General features: G+C 40.3%; 1 protein-coding gene across 9 annotated transcripts in view; it reads right to left on the bottom strand.

The window, feature by feature from the left end:
• SLC22A15 (solute carrier family 22 member 15) overlaps window positions 1-23421 on the bottom strand; it is a 120705-nt gene that overhangs the window by 36623 nt on the left and 60661 nt on the right. For 5 of the 9 annotated variants that reach the window (XR_005020067.1, XR_005020064.1, XR_005020065.1 and 2 more), the window contains 4 exons: window positions 11264-11384; window positions 9345-9417; window positions 7067-7255; window positions 6367-6740 (listed from right to left, as the gene is read on the bottom strand). Coding sequence is in view for 2 of the 9 variants with exons in the window: in XM_036853694.1 (XP_036709589.1) it covers window positions 6651-6740; window positions 7067-7255; window positions 9345-9417; window positions 11264-11384 (473 nt within the window). In the remaining 7 variants the exon portion in view is untranslated. Of the gene's footprint in view, window positions 1-5698; window positions 6741-7066; window positions 7256-9340; window positions 9418-11263; window positions 11407-23421 lie in introns of those variants that run through there. The other 4 variants (XR_005020070.1, XR_005020071.1, XM_036853694.1 and 1 more) reach the window with 4 other exon arrangements.

Genomic DNA, 23421 nt, shown 5'->3' with positions numbered 1-23421 from the left:
AATCATTTCACTCAATTTCTTGAAGTTATATTTTGAAGCAAAGAAATTCCATCAACATCTATTCTATTCAAAATCAATTGTTCTGCAAGGTCTAGACTGAAGTTATTTTAATACTACTTTGACTACATCTGCCCTTGACATTTTTCAATAAATAAGTAATCTCTTCTAAGCTTTGTATTACAGAGCTCCAGGGTCTCAGCTGAGAAGTCCAAATGTTTCCACAGATGCAAAGCTCTTTTCCAAGAGAAATTTAGACCTATAGGGAAGAGGGATAACTCTTCATTTGGGTGGGAATAACAGTGAGACTTGTATTTCTGCAACAGAATATCAACAGTCTTGACTGTAAAGTGTGGCCTAAAAAGCATTTGAATCTCTTTAACTGGCAAATACTCCTGTCACTCACTTAAGAATTTAACCATGAAATAACTTTGATCTAGCAAAAATTTTATGTTTCACTTTTTCCAACTGCTTGATTTGCTTATGAATTGTGAAATCACTTTTGTGTGTCTTCACCAACATTCTTTTCATTTTAAAGTAAAATATAATACCATAGAAAATACAATGCAATGTATCTAGTAAGTATTATTTTATAAAACTTTTTTTGGTGATATATATATGTGTGGATATGTATATGTAGGTGTGTGTACTGTGTGTCGCACAGTGTGAAACAGTTTTCTTAAAATGTTAGTCAAAATATCTGAAAACTCTTCCATGACATAGATATAGAAGCAAAATTCCTGTGTCATAGAACATTTACAGTTTTCAACCTCATTTGCTACTGACAATCTAGTTGATGAATAAATTTATACTATCAGGATGTAAGTAAATTCCTTTTTCTTCATATCTTCAAAATTTGGTATTAGCCTCTTTTTTTCTCCAATCTAATGGATTTTACATAACTTAATCTTCTTTCAATTTGCATTTCTCTGATCCTCTACTGAGGCTGAGCATCTATTATCTGTGAACTGCCTAAAAATATTTTTTGTAAACTTTCTTATTGTTTCTCTTTCTTATCTGCACTAATTCTTTCTATATTCTGGATATTGATCCTTGTTTTTTTACAGCAGTTGCAAATATTTTCTTCTTATCTATTGCTTTTCTTTTAACTTTGTGGTGTGTCTAGTCATACAGAAAGAAGTTTTAAATTTAGATGCAGTGAAACATATCAATCTGTCTCTTTAAAAATGATTTGTGATTTTTACTTCTTGTCTGAAAAATCCCTCAATCCCCCAAGGTCATAAGAACATTCTCCTATACCACTTTATAGCTGTTTTAAAGTTTTGACTTTTTCCATTTAGGTCTTCAACTTATTTGGAATTTTTGTTATGGTGAGAAGAAAGGTCTTAATTTAGTTTTCTTTGATATGGAAACCCAGTAGTTCCCACATCAATAATTGAATAGTTCGCTCTTTTCCCACTGATTTGTCATGCCATCTTCAAAAAATGCCAAATTGTTATATATGTTTGGTCTTGTTCTGGGATCTATTATGTTCTATCGATCTGCTTATCTATTGCTACACTGACACCACGGCTTCAAAAGTTTCAATATCTAGGAAGTTGAGTCCCTTCTGCTTGCTCTTATTTTTTGGGATTGTTGAATACTTTCGAATCATTACTTTTCTTTTTTTTTTTTAATTTAATTTAATTTATTTATTTTTGGTTGAGTTGGGTCTTCGTTGCTGTGCGCGGGCTTTCTCTAGTTGCAGGGAGCAGGGGTTACTCTTCGCTGCGGTGCGCAGACTTCTCATTGCAGTGGCTTCCCTTGTTGTGGAGCACGGGCTCTAGGTGCGCGGGCTTCAGTAGTCGTCGCACACAGGCTCAGCAGTTGTGGCTCGCAGACTCTAGAGTGCGGGCTCAGCAGTTGTGGCGCACGGGCTTAATTGCTCTGCGGCATGTGGGATCTTCCCGGACCAGGGCTTGAACCCGTGTCCCTTGCATTGGCAGGCGGATTCTTAACCACTGCGCCACTAGGGAAGCCCCGAATCATTACTTTTCTTTACTAGAATTATTTTGCCAGGTTCTATGCAAAAAATCTTGTTAAGATTTTAATCAATATTGCCCCTGACTGCCAACATCTCTGCTGAAACTGCCTCAGCAAGACCAAATGCCTCCATCCCTGGAGACCCCAGCAGGAAAAAATGATGCATCACAAATATGGCCTCCACCTCACTCCCACCTTCCAAATTCCATCTGAATCTGACTGATGGAAACTTAATTGCACCTAGAAGCCTAGCTGCAAAGGGTGTTTGGGAAATGTACATCTTAGCTTTAAAGCCTCTGCAGTACAAGAAGACAGAGAAGAACCAAGGTTTTTTTTTGGTTTTGTTTTGTTTTGTTTTTAAGCAATTAATGTATTTATTTTTGGTATTGCTCTTTTTTATTTATATTTTATTTTTTTATTTTTTTACATTTAGTATTTTATTTTATTTTTTGTTTAACATCTTTATTGGAGTATAATTGCTAAAGACACAGACCTACTAGAGAATGGACTTGAGGATATGGGGAGGGGGAAGGGTAAGCTGTGACAAAGTGAGAGAGTGGCATGGACATATATACACTACCAAACGTAAAATAGCTAGTGGGAAGCAACCACATAGCACAGGGAGATCAGCTTGGTGCTTTGTGACCGCCTAGAGGGGTGGGATAGGAAGGGTGGGAGGGAGGGAGACGCAAGAGGGAAGAGATATGGGAACATATGTATATATATAACTGATTCACTTTGTTATAAAGTAGAAACGAACCAAGGGTTTTTAAACTACAGTAGGTCATGAAATCGGTTTAGTGGGTCACAAGTGGCATTTTATAAAACAAAATGGGACAGAATATAAGCTGTCAGTGTACCAAGCAAGAATAAGCATGTTTCATGAAAGTTTTATGTATATATTTTAATATATTTTAAATATATATATAGTAAGTATTGTAAGGCGGGGAGAAAGAGACAGAGATAGAGACAGAAACAGAGACAGAGACAGAGATTAGAAAGAGGTGGAGGAACAGGGAAGAGAAAGAATATGTAAAATACATTTCTTATTGTGGTCATTATCAAGAAAGTCTGAAGGTCCCGGGAAGGTGAAGAGATGCCTTAGGTCAATTCACCTTACGTGCTACAATACCCCTTATACTGCTAAGGAAGTTTCCTTTTACTCCTTGTCTGCTAGTAGCTTTTATTTTAAATAGGTGTTGAATTTTGTCAAATAATCTTCATGCATCTATTGAGATAATCATAAGATCTTTCCCTTTAACATACTACACAGATGCATTTTCTAACAATGCAGTATCTTTGCATTTTTCTTTTTCTAGAAATACTTTTATAGTTATCTTTTGTACCCACTGACTCCCTAACTTTGCTACAGCCCCTGACCCACATACCACCCATAATTTCTAGCAGATTCTATATTTGCTCAATTTGTCAAAGATGCTACTGTGTACATCCTGATAACGTTCTGTAAGAACAAAAGGTCTACATTTTACAATTCTTTATCATATTCACAAGAAACCAAAATACCTGCATTTTATTTTGTTAAAAAAATCCTTTATACGTGTCCAAGAACTAATAATCTAGTAAGAATTAGTAATGGAAGAGTAAGTCCTATTAGAAAGCTGCAGTTTAATTCAGTTTAATTAGTAGAGAGAATTATTTCAGTATGTTTTCGTTAGGAATATGAATCTATTAAAAGTACCTTTATCAATTTGACCTCCATAAAAATACTTGCCCAGATTACATTTACTTAAGTAGTGTCCCAGAAACTTTCATTTGCTTCTTATTTGTTGTATTTTATTTGTTTTTAAGTACTAAAGAATGTCTACATTGCTTGAAATCAGCCAAATGACAAATACTGCATTTTCAAGGGGCAGTGGTTTTAACTCAACAATCAGGAAACTACAAAACAGTTTCTTTCAACATATCCGTGTGGTGCCAGGGTTCTGGACAAGCTGTTGATAAGACCTTTGACCCTGGAAGCCCTGGGATTTCTTATGTGTCTTATGGTTTTCTTGCTGCTTTTTAGGAGAAAAGAAATTTAATTTTGAATGCAATAAAAAATTTTAAAGGATACCTTTTACAAATCATCTGAACAGACAAAATATGTTACCTATAAATTAAGAGTTTTCCAATAATTTAATCAATACAAATATGCTCATGTGCACCATCTCTACCATCACTATTTTTCAACAGTTAATAGCAAAAGGAAAAAACCTGTTTTTATAAAAGGCAAAGGGATGAAAAAACAGTAATTATTATTTTTTTAAATTATTTATATTTGGCTGCGTTGGGTCTTCGTTGCTGAGCGCAGGTTTTCTCTAGTTGTGGCGACCAGGGGCTACTCCTCGTTGTGGTGCACGGGCTTCTCATTGCAGTGGCTTCTCTTGTTGCAGAGAACGGGCTCTAGGCACGCGGGCTTCAGGAGTTGTGGCACGCAGGCTCAGTAATTGTGGCTCACAGACTCTAGAGCGCAGGCTCAGTAGTTGTGGCGCACGGGCTTAGTTGCTCCGCGGCATGTGGGATCTTCCTGGACCAGGGCTCAAACCCATGTCCCCTGCATTGGCATGCAGGGGACATGGGTTTGAGTTGTAAGTTCTTCCTTTCTTCCTCTCTTGATGGTGGGCAGGGTCTCCATTTCCCAGAGAAGGACAGCGAGATTCCACAATTTGGGGGTTTGGGTCAGATTTGCCTGTGATTTACAAAAATGATACTGGGAGGAGTTCTACAATTTCCCTGATTGCTAGAAACAGTAATACTTACTGTGTTCTGGGCACAGCAGAGAGAAATAAACAGTAGTAGAGATGGTCCCTATTTATAAAGAGCCCAATACATAATCAAGGGCATGAAGGACATAAAAATACTTTAACAAAGGTACAAGCTGGTATAGTGCAAACCAAGAGGTCAATGGAAGAGGACAGGAGAGGGTTGGAGCCAATACGAGGTGAGTCCTCCAAGATTTCCAGAAACAGACTCAGTGATGACTTCTCTTTATCTCCAGTGAAATTTCTTTTTCTCCAAGGGATTAATAGAAATGGAAATTCTGAAAACACAGAAATTTTCCCAGTTGGGAAAGTGACCTAAAGCAACACTGTTCAAGCTTGTTGACGCCAGGTTAACACTCCTATTTGAGATAATACTCAGTTTTCATGGGAAACACTTTCAGCACATGATTTTAGGAAACTGAGTACGACTTTGATTTATTTGAAAGCTGGCAGTACTTAATGAAAACCAACATTTACTAGGAAATTACTGTGCCTTCCATTCTAGCTAACCAAACAGACTGGAGCTGATCTAGGACTAGAAGAGTTCAAGTTCTTAAATGTTGCCCAAGTCCCTCCTTGCACAACACTGAAAACAAACAGAAAATTGTGAAAGATAATTTTCTTTTCTTCCTTATTAAAAACAGCACTTTTTTTTTTCCTTTTTTAACATCCACTTTTTTTTTTCCTTTTTAACATCCAAAGTCTTGACATGTCACTTTTTTTTTTAAATTTTTTTTTAAGTACATATTCTTTTTTTTAATTAATTAATTTATTTATCTATCTTTGGCTGTGTTGGGTCCCTGCTTCTGTGCGAGGGCTGTCTCTAGTCGCGGCAAGCGGGGGCCACTCTTCATCGCGGTGCGCGGGCCTCTCACTATCGCGGCCTCTCCCGTTACGGAGCACAGGCTCCAGACGCGCAGGCTCAGCAGTTGTGGCTCACGGGCTTAGTTGCTCCGCGGCATGTGGGATCTTCCCAGATCAGGGCTCGAACCTGTGTCCCCTGCATCGGCAGGCAGACTCTCAACCACTGCGCCACCAGGGAAGCCCCGACATGTCACTTTTTAACTGCCCTCCCCCTTTATAAAACTTCGTCATTTACTGGGCATGGTTTGGAAGTTATTGCTGGTACTAGAATCTGAGATGGAAATTTTTCTCCAGGTGCACACAAGTGGGAACTGAAGAAATTACACGATTCGAGTATCAAAGGGAGCTGCCAGGGAGAGGAAGCCACACCTCGGACTCTGAACATTACTCTGGTGCAGCTGGCTTTTCCTAGCGGGTCATCTGTGGGACTGACTGAAAGCACAGGACAGGGAGCTCAAGCCAATCACTGGGCCAGGAACCAAGCTGGGGGCCCAAATTTCATCCGTTGGGATGAAGGTGGAGGGCCTCAGGCCACACAAATGCCCTCTCAGTGCTTTTCTTCTGGCACGAAAAATGAATGAAATGCTAACACCAACCTGCCTCAAGAGATTCCTGGTGAGGAGCAACTGAGAGGGGCAGATGTCAAATTTGGTGGACAGATTACGTGTTAACGGTGAGAAGAAATTTTACATATTTGCCTTTAGGTCACAATGAAGTTGAAAGGCAACGTAATCAAACTTCTAGAAACAAATGAGCTTACCACTCTGGCATGTGGACTTCAGCAATCTGGCCAGAGGTCATGATTTTGAGCTAAACCCGAATTGCGGGCAGTTAACAACTATTCACTTGATGCAGTGATGTCCTGTTTCTTGAAATCTCTTCTCCAACTTCCTTGGTGCCTAAAAAACATCAGGCCACACTGAGTACCTTCGATGTTTGTTCAAGCCTATCTTTCCACAGCTCCCTTCAGTTTCCTGGGAGAACCTGCCCTCGTTGGAGGCAGAGAAGATGACCCTCTGCGTCTGAGGAGGAATCTGGGGCACGTCACTTGATCATCTGTGTCTCTTCATCCGCATCATAAAACTCTTCCTCTTCCTCACTCTCACTCCCTAACGGGCTCTCCTTGTCCACAGACTAAAGCAGGAAAGGAGAAAAGGGCAGGGAAATGATGTCATGACATTTCTAAAATTAAATTACTGTCTAGCATTCAACTGACAAATGTACCCTGATGACATTTATTCCCCTAAGAACTAGCCCCTAAAGTGTTCTAAGAAAGCTAATGAATCATCTTTATTTCTCTGACAATCAGCTGCTATCAGATCCCACCTTTTCTTTCCAGCAGTTTTGCTCAGTTCTATTTACTATAACCAGATATTCTTTTTTTTTTCTTTTTTCTTTTCCCCCAAAACTATCATCATCCGAATGGTAAATCTGAATGATTAAGAAAAATTACATCATACCTGAGGGGGATCCAAGGTCTGTAAAGATAACGTCTCCTCCCCCAGCCTCCGATATGAGTACACCTGAAGGTCAGAAAACGTCTCTAGCAATGGACTGTTAAGGGTTTCTGGCAATAATAAACTCAGGAGGCCTGAGGTCAGCCCCGTGGCTCCAAAGACAATGAAGGGTAAAGACCACTGCACGTACTTCTATGGGGGCAGGGAGTGGAATGAAAACAAACAAAAACTCAGTGTTAGTTTCCTAGCAGATGACATCAGCAGTCTTATGACCCAGGACCTGCCATGTTTACTGTCCAGGCCCTGCCTCCTCACTAGAATACACCAGAAAGCCCGTCTTCTTTCCCCTTAGAGAATTACCCCAGGAAACCAGAGCCAGTCCTCGGGCACAGAGACAGGAGTGAGTAGATCAAAAGGACAGCGCTGGCCTGTGCAGCAGACGCAGCCGACTGTTCATGCACGGGCTGGGGACTGCGGGGAAGGGGCTTGGCTGTCTGAGCAGGGCAGACACACGGCCAGAGTGCGTGGTGAGTCGGACACTCAGCTTCCACTCCAGGTGAGTGGCCTGCAGCACAGTGATCTCCACACGCAGGAGACGCCCCGCATATTTGCTGGCAACGACGAACTTTAACGCTCTCAACCCTGGAATGGGCCAAACAGTCCCACATATGTGTTCTGATTCACTAAGCACCAGAACTGAGAGGCACGGGGCTTAAAGGCGTAAACACCCTGAAAAGGAAGAGAAAGGCCTAGAGAAACCTATACACGTGGTTTGGACATGGTAGCGGGCCGGTCCAAAAGACGTTCTCAGGAAAATTTAAATACAAACATACAATTTCAAAGATAACACCAAGGTTCTTGCAGGACGGGGCTCTGGGGGATTTCTGAGCTGATTACCATTCCTGAGTTCCTGCACAAGCCACCCAGCTTTATCACCTTCCGGTTTGGGCTTCCAAATTTGGCAGCTAGTTAGGATGTCCCTTCTGATCATCTTTTCCTGATTTTTCAAAGGTGAAGAGATGATGGAGGAGGAGAGGGAGGCACGGGAAGGGGAGAGGAGGGGGACGAAAAACTCTGACCTCCGGCCCCCTGCGTGCAAACACGTGCCCAGAACTGTGGGCCTGCTGTTGAATCAAGGGGAATGTTCACCTCTTCTCAACTTAGTGGGACTCAGGGAAGACACAGCACTGGGTGTTACAATGTTCTAGGACAGCCGTCCAAAGTCGGGCATCATTAATGATAAACACCTAGCGTTGGACACATTTTGCAAAATGAAACTAATATGACTCCTTCATAAGAAGGGTCTTGTGATCTAAAATTGAGCATGATAGTGGGAAGCAGCCGCATAGCACAGGGAGATCAGCTCGGTGCTTTGTGACCACCTAGAGGGGTGGGATAAGGAGGGTGGGAGGGAGGGAGACGCAAGAGGGAAGAGATATGGGAACATATGTATATGTATAGCTGATTGACTTTGTTATAAAGCAGAAACTAACACACCATTGTAAAGCAATTATACTCCAATAAAGATGTGGAAAAAAAATTTTTTAAAATAAAATTGAGCATGAAACACAGAGAAATACTCAGAAAAAGGAAGTGTATCCCACTTCCTCAAGAAAAGAAAAGGCTACAGTGGCATTTCAGAGACGTCCTGTACTAGGACGAGGCGAGCAGCTGCCTGAGTGATGAGCAATTGTCTCCAGAAGAGGCTCAAAGCCCCACATCAAACCTAATCACACTTCAACAAGTCTTGGCTGGGAAAGTCTTAGAGGAGACCAAGCAGAGATGTGCACAGGGACTCCATGGGATCTTTCTCAGAACATGGACATTTTGAGATTGGATGGAGTTTACTTTATCTCCCTTTCACCTTCTCCTCTTCTAATTTTCTTTTCCGAGTGGTGTGCTGTGTTCTCTGTTATTTAATACAGGGTACCAATGCCTACAGCATATAGTTGTGGTGAAGACTGCATGATATGATGTACGTAAAGGGCTTACCACAGAGCTCAGCACACAGCAGAAACTTAGGAAATGTTCACTAATCAACTAACGTACAAATGGGGACAGGAAGGGGCAGGCTGGCAGTAGCTAACTCCCCAGTGAATACAGCCAATCCCTGGGAAGGGTCCATCTGCCCTCATGGATCCTTCATCTAAAAGGCACAAGGTGCACATTTGTGTCAGGCTGATCTTAAAACGGCAGCTGTTTGTTACCTCTTTCTACTCAAAAGCACAAACATTTCCAAAGCAGAGAATCAAGAAGAACAAACTAGGAGGTACAAACCAACCAGTGAGGGGATGAAGGGAGCAATAATCCCACCAACTCTGGAGAACATGGAACAAGTTCCAAGCCCAACATTCCTGAAAGGCAAAAGGAAAAGTAAAAAAAAAAAAAGTCAGTAAGTTCTAGGGGGACAATTTAAAGACTCTAAGGGATAGTGGGCTCAGAATAACAAACCCCAAAGTGGAAGTGCAGGATGCTACAGAGCAGTACTGCCCACTAGAACTTTCTGTGATGCTGCAAATGTTCTGTACTCGCCCTGTCCAATATGGAAGCGCCCAGACACAGGCAGCTACAGAGAGCTCAGTGCAACTAAGAATGAGGAACTGAATTTTTAATTCACTTCATTTTAATTAATTTAAACTTAAAGAGCAACATGTGATATTGGACAGTGCAGGTATAGAGGCTGGTGCAGAAGTGAGCATGTGAATATTTCTTGTTAAATGTTCTCCTGGGTTCTCATGTCTTAGGTCTCCTATCAGTTAAAACATCCATAGAAGAGCCAGGGTTTAATGATCTGAAAAGTCTGCCCATTTCTTTAAACTCAACTAATTACGAAAGGATCAGGCATATAAATAGGAATTGATTGGACATATATTCTCAGGAAACCAAGAACATTACCTTCTTGGGGAATGTGGGTATCAAGGAGGGAGAGGAAATGAGAATGATAATGATTATAGGTAGGGTGACCATACAGCACCCTGTTATCCCAGCCAAATTGTTAATAATGCCCACATTCGCTCTCAAAAGTGTCCCAGTTTGGAACTAAACGGTCACCCTAGTTTTATAGGCAATAGCCAGAGAAGGCAGGTTCTGGGAATAATCAGGGAATGACACGCCAATCACAGACAACCTGATCTCTTACTGGGAAAAAGGCAGACAGAACCATTACGCTTCTTGCATGGATAAGGGAAAAAGAAGGATCTGTTTGGAATGATCCTCAAAAAAAGACCGGGAAAATGCCGACTGGGGGACTATGGTCCAGCCCACAGAGGCCGTTCTGTAAAGACTAAGCTGCGTCCCTGCCCTTCAAATTTAGGTTTGTTTTTTTGTTTTCAGACTTATTTTATGAGGGGAAACTAAGGATGGAATATGTTGGGTTTTTGGTTTTGTTTTGAATATGTTATTTTTGATATAAGCATGTCCTACTCATTGAAGACCACCTTTAACAACTAATATGTAAATATAATATTCACTTATAACTATAGGGAATTATCTTTATTTATTTATTTTTTGGCTGCATTGGGTCTTCGTTGCTGCACGTGGGCTTTCTCCAGTTGCGGTGAGCGGGGGCTACTCTTCGTTGCCGTGTGCGGGCTTCTCATTGCAGTGGCTTCTCTTGTTGTGGAGCATGGGCTTTAGGCACGCGGGCTTCAGTAGTTGTGGCATGTGGGCTCAGGAGTTGTGGTGCACGGGCTTAGCTGCTTCACGGCGTGTGGGATCTTTCCGGACCAGGGATTGTACCTGTGTCCCCTGTGTTGGCAGGCGGATTCTTAACCAGTGCGCCACCAGGGAAGTCCCATCTTTTTTAAAATCTGTATATTTTGTGCTAAAATATAGGCTCTGTGATAACAGGGACCTTGTCTCCTGGTCCATTGTGTACCTGACACAGGAGGGTTGACTGAATAACTCACATGCACTGAAATAAAAATGACATCCGAGCACTATTTGGGTGATGGGATACGTTTAGTGTAGAGTACTTCTCTCAAGATTGACAGGGAATTCAGCCCAAGATAAAGTTACGTTTTCCTCTGCCAAGAGGGCAAGAGCAGTCTCCACAGGTGCTGGGCTCACAACTGTTTGCTGAGTTGCTGTTAGCCCACACTCGCTGTGCTCCAGGTGAAGTGAGGACCACGCCTCTGTCAATGCAAACATCTACAACAGAATTCAGGACATGGGAAGGAGAAGCCTGTGTGTGAGGCATACCTGATGACCGTGGGGTACAGTTCCGAGGTGTAGATATACACGACATTGAAGGCAGCGCTGATGGTCAGCTTCCCCAGCAGGGACAAGGAGCGGCTGTTCACCACTGCGAACACACCTGTGTCTGAGGAGGACAAGTGCCACATCTGTGAGGTTCTCGGTGGAGAAAAATTCATGTAAGTGACACACTTAATTCTGAAGGAGCGAGAGACATTTGTGGTGATCTCAAACAGTGAAGAGGTCATATAACCAGACACACATTCAGAAGGTTTAGTCATCACACACAGCAAATATTTCTCAGCATTTTGGCCATCCTCAGGAAATCTTACACAGTGGCTGTCGTGATGTGTGATTAAACCCACACAACCTAAATGTCCATCAACAGATGACTAGATAAAGGAGATGGGATATGTATATATACATACACACACACAAAGGAATACTACGCAGCCATAAAAAAGAATGAAATAATGCCATTTGCAGCAACATGGATGGACCTAGAGATTATCATACTAAGCGAAGTAAGTCACACAAAGACAAATACCATACGATATCACTTATATGTGGAATCTAAAATATGACACAAATGAACATGCCTATGAAACAAAAACAGACTCAACAGATATAGAGAAGAAACTTGTGGTCGCCAAGGAGGAGGGGTCGGGGAGGGAAAGATTGGGAGTTTGGGATTAGCAGATGCAAACTATTATATAGAGAATGGATAAACAACAAGGTCCTACTGTTTAGCACAGGGAACTATATTCAATATCCTGTAAAAGCCATAATGGAAAAGAATATGAAAAAGAATATATGTATAACTAAATCATTTTGCTGTACAGCAGAAATTAACACATTGTAAATCAACTATACTTCAATAAAATTAAAAAAAACAAAAAACAAAAAAAACCTGCACTCACTCCTGAATGACAGAGTTCCCTGAAAACTTCTGTACTGGGGTCAAGTAAGCTTCACAGAAGTCATTAAGTTCCACCTATCTCAGGGTATTACTTGCCTCTCCTTTCTTCCCAACCTCATTCAACAATCAATGATGTAAAAGGTTGATTAGCATGACAAGCCCTGACACATGAGAGGAGTGAGTCTCAAAAAACTCCTATCTTCAGTTTGCACTCCTTGGTGTTCCATTGTAAAGATAAGGAATAATACCACTAAACTACTACCGGAAGATATAAAACATTAACGTTCTTTAAAGAACAAGACTCTAAATGTGTAACTACTTTTCATCCTTCCTCCTCCCCAACTTCTTACTTGAAGATTACTAATCAATAATGATATTTCAGTTTCTTAATGTAACGTTTTTTACATAAAATGCAAAAATACAGTTTATGCTAGTTCACGTCCCTATCAAAAATGCTATCAGTTGTCCAGTGGTTCTTTCCTTTATTAATACTATCTTCTCTGGGATCTTACAATTTAATTATTCCCTTTCAAACATATATAACCTCTCCCCTTCAGCAGCCCACTAGGCCGTAACCTTCAAAATAACAGTTTTCTTCTCCTTAGGAAAAAGCAAAAATTCTCACTGGCTCCACTGCACTTTCTCCCCTTCACAATCAAACATCTCCAGTGAGTGACTGACCCTCCATTTCCTCAAATGCATCTGCCCTGCACATCACTACAATGTGGCCTCCAATACCATCCTCTCCTGAAACTCCTATTCTTGAAGGTCAGCAGCAATGTCCTGATCACCAACGTAATTGCCTCTCATTCTCTGACATTTCTGACTAATAGAACATGCCTGTCCCTTCCTTGGGACTGCACGCCTGGCTCATCCAAACCACTCTTCCTTTAAATAACTCAAATGCAATATTCTTTCCTGCCCTGGACCTCCACGGCGCCCATTTCCCAATCCATGCAAATGGCATGCTTTAGACACTCTCCTGTAGTTGCTTACTCTTCCATCTTGTCTGCCCCCAAATATATTTTGAGTTGCCTCAGGCTAAGGCCTTGTTTGTATCTGTTCCCCTCACGGCACCTCCCATAGTCTGATCACTAAATATTTATTGAAAGAGTCAGTAGAAGGACTATAACAGGGATTAATTTAAGTGAAGAGAATCTGTGCTCCTGTTCTTTCAATGTCTCAGGAGGGAGGCACATAATATATCCCATTCCAAAATAAAAGTTTCACATTCCCAGCTTGACTATGAAATACAGCTTCAACTACTTTAAAGACGGCGCTCTGAATGCGGTGGCCCGGGCACTGCCAAACTCGACCATCTGGGACCTTCTTCTCTTCCGCCAGGCTATCTGGAAGAAGATGTCAGCAATTTTAAGCACTGAATATATTATTTTAAGCCATGAGGTGCTTCTGGAAAAAGAAGCATGCTCAAGGTATAGGTCTGGACTTTTGATATCTAACAACTTCAAGTAAACCAATAATGAGGGCAAATTAAATTCATCAATGATTTTCCAGAAAACTGAGTGAGTCAGGAAGAGGTCTTGGGGGGCACTGAAGCAAACAGAAATGTGCACGTTTGCTCGACGGCAAACGATCTTTGGGACCGTTTTCAACCCATACAGGATGGCACCTTTCAGACCTGTGTTGGAGATACTCTACAACATCTTTAAAACAGGTTAGGGGATTGCCATCCTGAAAACTCAATTTAAATAACATGTCGCAGAAGGCTTACCATCTAAACGCCCACAAGATCCAAGGCTGGAAGATTTCTCCCCTGTGAGGCTCAGGACACTTCCAGCAGTGGCCCATCTGAGGAGCCTGACTCCAGCCGCATACCCACAAGTGCTCCCATCAGCCTGACACCTCATCTGATGCTTGAAACTTCTCTCCTTGTTCCTGCCAGTGGAGTCTGCAGTGACCATTTGAACCTGGGGGAACTCACTCTCTCCCAGGATAGCCCATGCCAATTTCAGACAGCTCTGTTTACTAGAATATTATTTCTTAGCCTGCCTGTGGAGCTGCCGGTCTATCGGTCATCATGAGTTAATATTTAGGAAGGCTTTGCGGCCACTGGGCTGGTTCCCTGGATTTCTGACCTTGGTTTTCATCTGAAAATGAAATTAGATATTATTGGCTATTCTCAATGAATGTTCAAAGTGACTGTTTAGGAAAAAAAGAGTGATTTAAAAGGAAAAATTAAGCTCAATTATCTTTGGGAGGAAAAAAGAGGGAATTTTCAAAACACTTGTAATTCTTCAAAGTACTGAACTTCAGAGGTTTTAAGTTGATTCCAATGATGAAGATTCTACGGACATCATTTTCAGAACTAGTTATCTGAAGTTTTCTCAGAGTCCACTAGGGTCTCAGTATGTTACAGTCACATTTCACTGACCCAAATAGTAAAAATTAAACTTAATCATCCACTTCATTCACTGGGTGATTATAGTAAATTTTTATTATTTATGAATATGTTAAAAATCTTTAAGACAGCTGTAGGTCCTGTACTATGATACATAAGTTGGGCAAAGAACCACAATTCATTTTGCTTTCCTTCGGCTTTTTTTTTTTCTAAAGAAAAATACCACATATGCCGAAAATTCTGTCACTATAGTTTTGTCATTTCTAGAATTTCACATGAATGAAAGAATTCAGTTTGTAGGCTTTTGTGTCTGGCTTCTTTTAGTTAGCATAATGCTTTTGAAATTCATCCACATTGCTCCCTGCATCAGTAGGTCACAGCTCATTGCTTTGTTGTTGGTGAGTAATTCATTGTATGGATATAACACAATTTGTTTATCCATTCCTCAGCTGAGGGGCATTTGGGTTCCTTCCAGTTTGGGGTTATTATTAATAAAGCTACTATGAACATCAAAGTCCTTTTGTGGATCTATGTTTCTGCTTCTTTTGGGTAAAGTTGAATCAGACAGTAAATGTATGTTTCTCTTTAAAATAAGCTGCTAATGTTATCCAAAGTCTCTGTACCATTTTACATTTCTATCAGCAGTGTATGAGAGTTCCAGTTCTTTCTTATGACTGCTAACATTTGGTATGGTCAGTCTTTTCAATTTTAGCCATTCTAATAGGTGTGTGGTGGTATCTCATTGTGGTTCTAATTTCCATTTCCCTAATGTCTAATGATGTTGAACATCTTTTCCCATGCTTATTTTCCATATTTATATCCTTTTGCAGAAGTGTCTGTTTAAACCTTTTTCCCATTGTTTTCTCGTTACTGAACTGTGAGAGTCCATTCTATCTTCTGGGTACAAGTTCTTTATCAGGTGTACGTTTTACAAATATTTTTCCCAGTCTGTGCCTTGCTTTTCATTTCCTTAATAATGTCTTTTAAAAAGCAAAAGTTTTAATTTTGATGAAGTCTAAGTTATGAATTTTTTTGTGTGCTTTTTGTGTCATATTTAAGAAATCTTTGCCCAAAGTCACTGAGATTTTCTTCCATGTTCTCTTTTAGAAGTTGTGTAGCTTTAGCCTTTATACTGTTGACTGAAAAAAAAAAAAACACAACCTAAAAGTTGACAATTATGTTTTATTCCAGGGACACACTGAGAACTTACGCCTGGGAGACAGCCTCTCAGAGAGTTCTGAGGGACTGTTCTGGATAGTAAGAGAGGAGCCAGGATATATAGGAGTTTTTGCAAAAAAAATCAGGTAGTCAGAACATCAAAAGATTACTGCCAGTTAAAGAAAAAACAGATATCTCAGGTTAATGAATTTAGCACTTTTCTGTGCATGGGAAAATGCAAGAATCTGGGCTCACTGAAATCATTCTTTTGATATGCACCTTAACTATCTAGGGCCAATATCCTGTTTTCTCCATCCTGAATCACCTCAGGGTGCATCATAGGGGTGGCTGATGGTGTGATGGCTGCAACATTCTTTGTTTACTGATATGGCTGGTGATTCTTTGTCCACAACATTTAGACCTACCATTCATTTCAAGTTAATTACTGCATATGATGGGATGTGCAGGTTGAAGGTAAATTTTTTACCTATGGATATCCAATTATTCCAGCACAGTTTATTGAAAAGATTGTCTTTTCCTCATTGAACTGACTTGTCATCAAAAATCAATTGACCATGTGTATTTTTCTCTATGTGTGTTATGATTGAATGAAACATTTTTAAAAGGTGAATAAAATCTCAGCCTCCTCAAAAATAAAATAAAAATCAAATGACCGTATATATAGGTCTATTTCATATTCAATTCTATTATCTATGCATCCACCATTATGCCAATATCACACTGTCTTTTTTTTTTTTTAATTTTCAGGCCATGCCTCATGGCTTGTGGGATCTTAGTTCCTCAACCAGGTATCGAACCCACGCCACCACAGTGAAAGTGCCGAGTCCAGGGAATTCCCCGTACTGTCTTGATTAACGTAATTTTGTAGTTAAGTTTTAAAATCAGGTGGGATAAAGTCCTCCAACTTAATTTTTCTTGATAAAAATTATTTTGGATATAATTTGCAGTTCCATAGAAATTTTAGTATTAACTTGTCAATATCTATCAGCAAAAAGAAGCCTGGTGGAAATTTTATTGGGATTGTGTTGAAGATAGATTGATTTGGGCAGAACTGACATCTTAGTATTTTCTGATCCTTGAGCATGGTAAGCTCTTCATTTATTTTATTATTACCATTACCACCAATTCATTTATTTAGTCTTCTTTAACTTCTCTCATCAATGTTTTATATTTTATAGTTTTCTATAGGTCTCATACATATTTTTAAGTTTTTATTCCTAAATATTTCATATTTTTATCTTTTATAAATGGCATTGTTTTACTTCAATTTTAAATTGCTTGTTGTTAATATACAGAACTAAAATTATGTGTCAAAAGACTCTGCTAAACTCATTTCTTAATTCTAATAGATTTTTTTTTAGGATTTTCTATGGAGACAATCATGAAGTCTTGTGAATAAAGACAGTTCTAGTTCCTCCTTTTCATTTTGGATCCCCCTAATTTCTTTTTATTGCCTTGTTGTATTCACTAATAATTTCAGTACAATGCTCCAAAGAAGTGGCAAGAATGGATATCTTTGCCTTTTTCCCAATCTTAGGGAACAAGCATTTAGTTTTTCACCATTAAATGTGATGTTAGCTGTAGGTTTTCCTTTATCAGGCTAAGGAAACTTCTACTTATACTTGCTGCTAGTTTTTGTAAAGAATGGGTGTTGAAACATGATAAGTGCTTTTCCTACTTCTATTGAAATGATCATATGATTTTTTTTTTCTTTTTGGTATTTTAATATGGTGAATAACACTGATTAGCTTTTGAATGTTAAACCAACTGTGCGTTTGTGGGATAAATTCTGCTTGGTCATGATGTATTATACCTTTTTTATTCATTGTTGAATTTGCTAATGTTTAGTTAATAGGTTTTTGCATCTATATTAATGAGAGATATTGGTCTGTAGTTTTCTCATAATGTCTTTGTTTGGTTTTAATATCAGGGTGATTGCTGACCTCACACACTGGGTTGGAAGAGTATTCGCTCTTTTTTTTATTTTCTGGAAGAATGTGTAGAATTATATTATTTCTTCCTTATGTGTTTCATAATTTACCAGTGAAGCCATCTGGGCCTGGAATTCTCTTTGTGGGAATGTTTTAAACTACAAATTAGATATCTTTACTGGATAAAGTGTTATTCAGGTTATCTATGGGTTTGTACACTTTGGTAGTTTGTATCTTTTAAGGAACTTATCCATTTTACCTAAGTTGAATTTATTGGCATAAAAATGTTTATAATATTCCCTTATAAATGTCTACAGTTTCTATAGTGATGTCCCTCTTTCATTCCTGATACTGGTAATCTGTTTCTTCTTTCTTTTTCCTTTATTAGTGTGGCTAGTGGCTTATTGATTTTATTGATCTCAAACAACCAGCTTTTGGTTTCATTGATTTTTCTCTATTATTTTCATGTTTTTACTTTATTGATTTTTACTTAGATTTATTATTTCCTTCCTTTTGCTTACTTTGTGTTTAATTTGTCAGTCTTTTTTTTTTTTTTTAATTTGCCTTCTATTTTCTTAAGGGAGATGCTTAGATCATTGATTTGAAAACTTCCTTTTTTCTGATACTTTTAAAAAAAATCTATTTTTGGCTGCGTTGGGTCTTCGTTGCTGCACGTGGGCTTTCTCTAGTTGCGGCGAGCAGGGGCTACTCTTCATTGAGGTGTGAGGGCTTCTCATTGTGGTGGCTTCTCTTGTTGTGGAGCATGGGCTCTAGGCACATGGGCTTCAGTAGTTGCAGCACACGGGCTCAGCAGCTGCGGCACACTGGTCCTAGAGCGCGCAATCTTCAGTAGTTGTGGCGCGGCTCAGTAGTTGTGGCGCGCGGGCTCTAGGGTGCGTGGGCTTCAGTAGTGTGGCGTGCGGGCTTCAGTAGTGTGGCGTGCGGGCTCAGTAGTTGTGGCTCGCAGGCTCTAGAGCACAGGCTCAGTAGCTGTGGCACAGAAGCTTAGCTGCTCTGCAGCATGTGGGATCTTCCCGGACCAGGGATCGAACCTGTGTCCCCTGCATTGGCAGGCAGATTCTTAACCACTGTGCCACCAAGGAAGCCCGATACATTTTTTAGTTATACAAATTTCTCTCTAAGCGCTGCTTTACTGCATCCCACAAACTCAATATTTTGCACTTTAATTATTGTTTAATTAAAAATTTTCTAATTTCCTTTGTGATTTCTTCTTTGACCCATGTGTTTTTAGAAGAATGTTTTTTGAAATCCAAATATTTGAGGATTTCCTGATAGCTTTCTGTTATTGATTTCTACTTTAATTCCATTATAGTCAAAGAACTTATTTTTGTAAGATTTCAATCCTTTTAAATTTATTGAAACTTGTTTTATGGCCCAGAACATGATCTCTCTTGGTACATGTTCTGGGTGTGCACTTCAGACAGAATGCATATTCTGCTGTTTTAGGTAGTGTGTCCAACAAATGACAATTAGGTCATGTAGGCTGTTTAAGTCTCCATATCCTAATTCTTTTCTGTCAGTTTTTCTATCAGTCATTGAGAGGGAGTACTGAAACATCCAACTGTAATGTTGGATTTGCCTATTTCTCCTTTCAGTTCTGTCCATTTTGCTTCCTGTGCTTTGAATGTTATCAGACACACACGTAATCGGGATTGTAACATCTTCTTGATGAACTGACCACTTTCTCATAATGTGTTTATAGTTTTCATCAAATCTGGAAAGTAGCTGACCATCCTTTCTGCAAATATCTTTTTTTTTACTTCCTCCTTCTCGGGTTCCAATTGCATAACTGTTGGGCTTGGTATTGTCCTACAACTTTTGTTTGTTTCATTCTGCAGCTTCTTTTGTTATATCTTCCTCACTGATCTTTTCTTCTGTGGTTCATCTCATCTACTGCCTTTTTTTTTTCCCCATATAATGTATGTTTCATCCCTAGATGTAATGTGTGCCTCTTTTTCTATCTTCTCTTTCTCTGCTCATTATTATCTTGCTTTCTTCTACCTTTGTAAACATATGCAGTATATTTATAATAGCAGTTCTAAGGTCCCTGCCTCTTCATTCTATTGTCTGTGTCATTTTTGGTTCTGTTTCTATTGACATTTCTCCTGGTTGTGGGAGGTATTTTCCTGCTCATTTGCATGCCTGGTGATACTGCCTGGATGCCAGAGGTTGCGAATGTTACACTGTTAGGTGCTGGATTTTATTGTATTCCTTTACATATTGTTGCTCTTTTTCCTGGAATGCAGTTAAGTTACTGGGAATCACTTGATCCTCTGAATTTTTTAAGCACTTTTAGAGCAAGCTCTGCTATAGCAGAATAGCCTATAGTGTTGGTCTACTTTGACGCAGGAGATCTCTACCCAGTGCTCCACGTCTGGCTAAAGGCAACACGAACCAGGCATGGCCCTAGGTTCCAAGAATTGTTCCACTTGTTCCTTTCTGGTGGCCACCTCACCAGCCTCAGTAGCTTCCTCAAATGCATGCCCAGATCAGTAAGCAGCCAAGGGCTCAGAGATCCTCTGCAGATCTCTAGAATTCTTCCTCTATATATCTTACTCCTCTCCAGTAGTTTGCCCAGGAAATTCTAGCCATATTGGACTCCCCAAGCTTTACTATCTGTCTTATCAATTTGGTAAGAGCACCAGGATTTGCTGGGTGTCCCTTTGTGCACTGAGGACTGGAGACCTGAGCTAGGGCACTCTTAGGGCACATCTTGTTTCCTTTCTCTCAGGGATCACTTCTGTGCTCTGCAACCTGTTGTCCAATGTCTGAAAATCAGTGTTTCTTATATTTTGTCTGGTTTTATAGTTTTTTAAAACAGGAGGTTAGCTGGTCTCCATTACTATCATAGCCTGTTAAAATTAAAGTTCCTATAGCATTCTGTTGTCAATTCTCATATGGCACCTTCTGTTTTTATTGTTTTTGTTTCTGTTTTTATGAATCATTCATTTTCCTCACTAGATTATAAGCTCTTTGAAGCCAGGAACCAGGTCATATTTATAAATAGTACCCTGTACATAGCAGGCCCTAGAGAAGTCAAATGAATAAAGAATGGGCAGGCCGAGGTTGAACAAAGCAATGAGAGATAAAGGTTCTGCTAGAGCTGAGTCTGAGGACACTCCCTTCAACTGTGAAACTGTTTATCTAGTCATGTGCTGTGACGTCCCAGTATTCAGATTCTCTGGCAGGATCACACCTGCCAGAAACCTCCTTGCCAACCTCCTTACCCAGTGCCACCCTGACAAGCCAGGTTCTTGAACTCTGGCCAATTCCCATCAGGCCTGCCCATTGAAGAGTTAAGAATGGGTCCTAGTCAGGCAGCATTAATTCTCTAAGGCTATGGCTTTACCATGTGCAATGAATACTTTGGTCCTAAAACTCTTAAGAGGACAAATAAGCATTCCCAAAACAGCACTGATTTTAGAGTCAGAGAGACGTGGGATCTGAATCCCAGGTGTGCTGCTTACTTGCTGTGCAACCTTGGACAAGTTGCTTGACCTACCCGAGCATTAGTTTCCTTAGGAAATGGGGATAAGAGGTAATACCTCTATGGATGAAGAAAACCCAGCACATAGTTAACACTTAATAAGTGGTCACCAGGGGACTTCCCTGGGGGCACTGTGGTTAAGACTCCGCACTCCCAATGCAGGGGGCCCGGGTTCGATCCCTGGTCGGGGAACTAGATCCCACATGCACGCCGCAACTAAGAGTTCTCATGCCACAACTAAGGAGCCCGCCTGCCGCAACTAAGACCCGGCACAACCAAATAAATGATAAAATAAATATTAAAAGAAAATAAATGGGCACCAGTATTACAGCTTAATTAGGACCCTTTAAGCAAGGATAGAGATCAGGTAAAATGTATGAGGACCAATATGTGGAAGAAATTAGTGGCCACTTGGTAACACTGCCCTCAGGGGACAACATTTACTTGGAGGCCAACCAGGGTGCAGATGTGTACTGAATAGGACACTTCTGTCCAATAATTATCAACCATGGGCTAAGGAATGCCAAGCAATCTATTTTCTAGCTTACTGGCTGTCTCTTATAGAGGTATACCTATGTCTGTGCCTGAGCCTCACAGTCATACATAGATGTTAAAAAAGAGTTGGTAGGCAGAGGGCCACCTAAGTTGACAGAGACAGCAAATGCATGTTTGGTGGGAAAAAGTGAGGGCAAATGAGCATAAAAAGCAGTGAGAAAATGAGTGGTCACCAAGCTCACATAGGATGGTAACAGACGTTTTCAAACTGCTAGGTCTCTTTCTTAATATATATTTATAAGAACTTTCACAACAGGTAGCCTAAACCTCGGCACTTTGAAAAAATTGAGATTTAAAAGAAAGCTATCAAAATATTTTGAAGAGTAAATATGAAAGGTTCAAAGAAAGTTTAAAGAATAAATACTTTTAGCTCAAAGTAGCGAAGATTCAGGAATAGCTAGATGACTCCCTGCAAAGGGAGAAAGGATTATGCATAAAAGGGGTGACCATCTGTTCTCTATCTCTAGTGATGAATAAAATGAAAGGAAATGGGCTCAGCTGTAGTGGAAGAGGCTCATTCTAACCTTTGCGTGGCTATTAAAAATAGAAACTACTTGCTAAGTGACGTTATGGAATTTCTTTCCCTGGAAATCTTCAAAGATAGACTACATCCACTTTTCTAAGTATGACAGGAATCCTGTTCGGGGGGCGCATCTGTGGGTGTGTAAGACAGATGTGCTGTGTTTGTAACTCAGTCTCCACCAAGGGCATGATCCACGAGGGGCTCAGCTGCTCGCTTAGGACAGACTGGAAGTGAGCACAGTGTGGTGACCGGTCTAGACGGGAGACCATGAATCTGCTTTCCCTTTGGGTTTGTGTAGAAAGGGCTGTGTGCAGAGGCCCAGGGTGTGGGTTACCTGGAGTACAGATACGTGGGAGCGAGGACAGACATGAATCGGCCTGGCTTGCCGAGGTGTGACAGCTTACAGGGGCATTTAGAGTAACAAGGAAAAGTTTCTCTCTATAGAGTAATAAATAGACCGCCGGATATAACAGGTAGAAAACAACTGAATTTCTAGGTTGTCTATGAGAAACAGAATCTGCTGAACTGAAAGTTGCAGTGATTTGAAGCCCATTAATGTCTTGTCCCAGACAAACAGAACTGGGCACTTAGTTCTACAAGCCCACGGCAGGGCAAGAGCTGAGGAGTTTCTCGTTTTGCTGGCACTAGCACAGGTAACAACTTTCTTAAAACTGAGACTTTTTTTTTTTTGTACATGGAAAAGTATTTATTGAAAACATGGTTACTGACAGGTAGATCCTGGCTACTCTCAGGTTACAATCTTGGCTCACAACTGGAAGTGTTACCTCTTTTTTTTTTTGGCCTCCCATTTTATTTTCCCTAAAACGTTCCATCTTAGGATAGGTAGATCTTATATAAATATATATACATGTCTATATAAGTATGGCCTATAGTAAAAAAAACATATAGTACACTCTTCATTGGGCAGTACCCACCATGCTAGGCGGCCAATGCTGAATGCCACTGTGCCCACGTGTGTCCCAGGAGAGGAGCTGTGCATGCGGTTTACAAGTGCTGCAGCACCAGGGAAGCCTCAATGGCAAACTTACTGAATTCTCTAGTTTCCAGGATTCCGTGAAAATCACTGTAAGGCTGTTCTTTTTTTTTAAAATTAATTAATTAATTTATTTTGGGCTGTGTTGGGTCTTCATTGCTGCACACGGGCTTTCTCTAGTTGCGGTGAGCGGGGG

This window comes from Balaenoptera musculus, chromosome 1 (genome assembly GCF_009873245.2).
Source record: "Balaenoptera musculus isolate JJ_BM4_2016_0621 chromosome 1, mBalMus1.pri.v3, whole genome shotgun sequence".
Taxonomy (NCBI): domain Eukaryota; kingdom Metazoa; phylum Chordata; class Mammalia; order Artiodactyla; family Balaenopteridae; genus Balaenoptera; species Balaenoptera musculus.
Note: the sequence above shows the minus strand (reverse complement) of the source record. Positions and strands in the feature narration are given on the sequence as shown.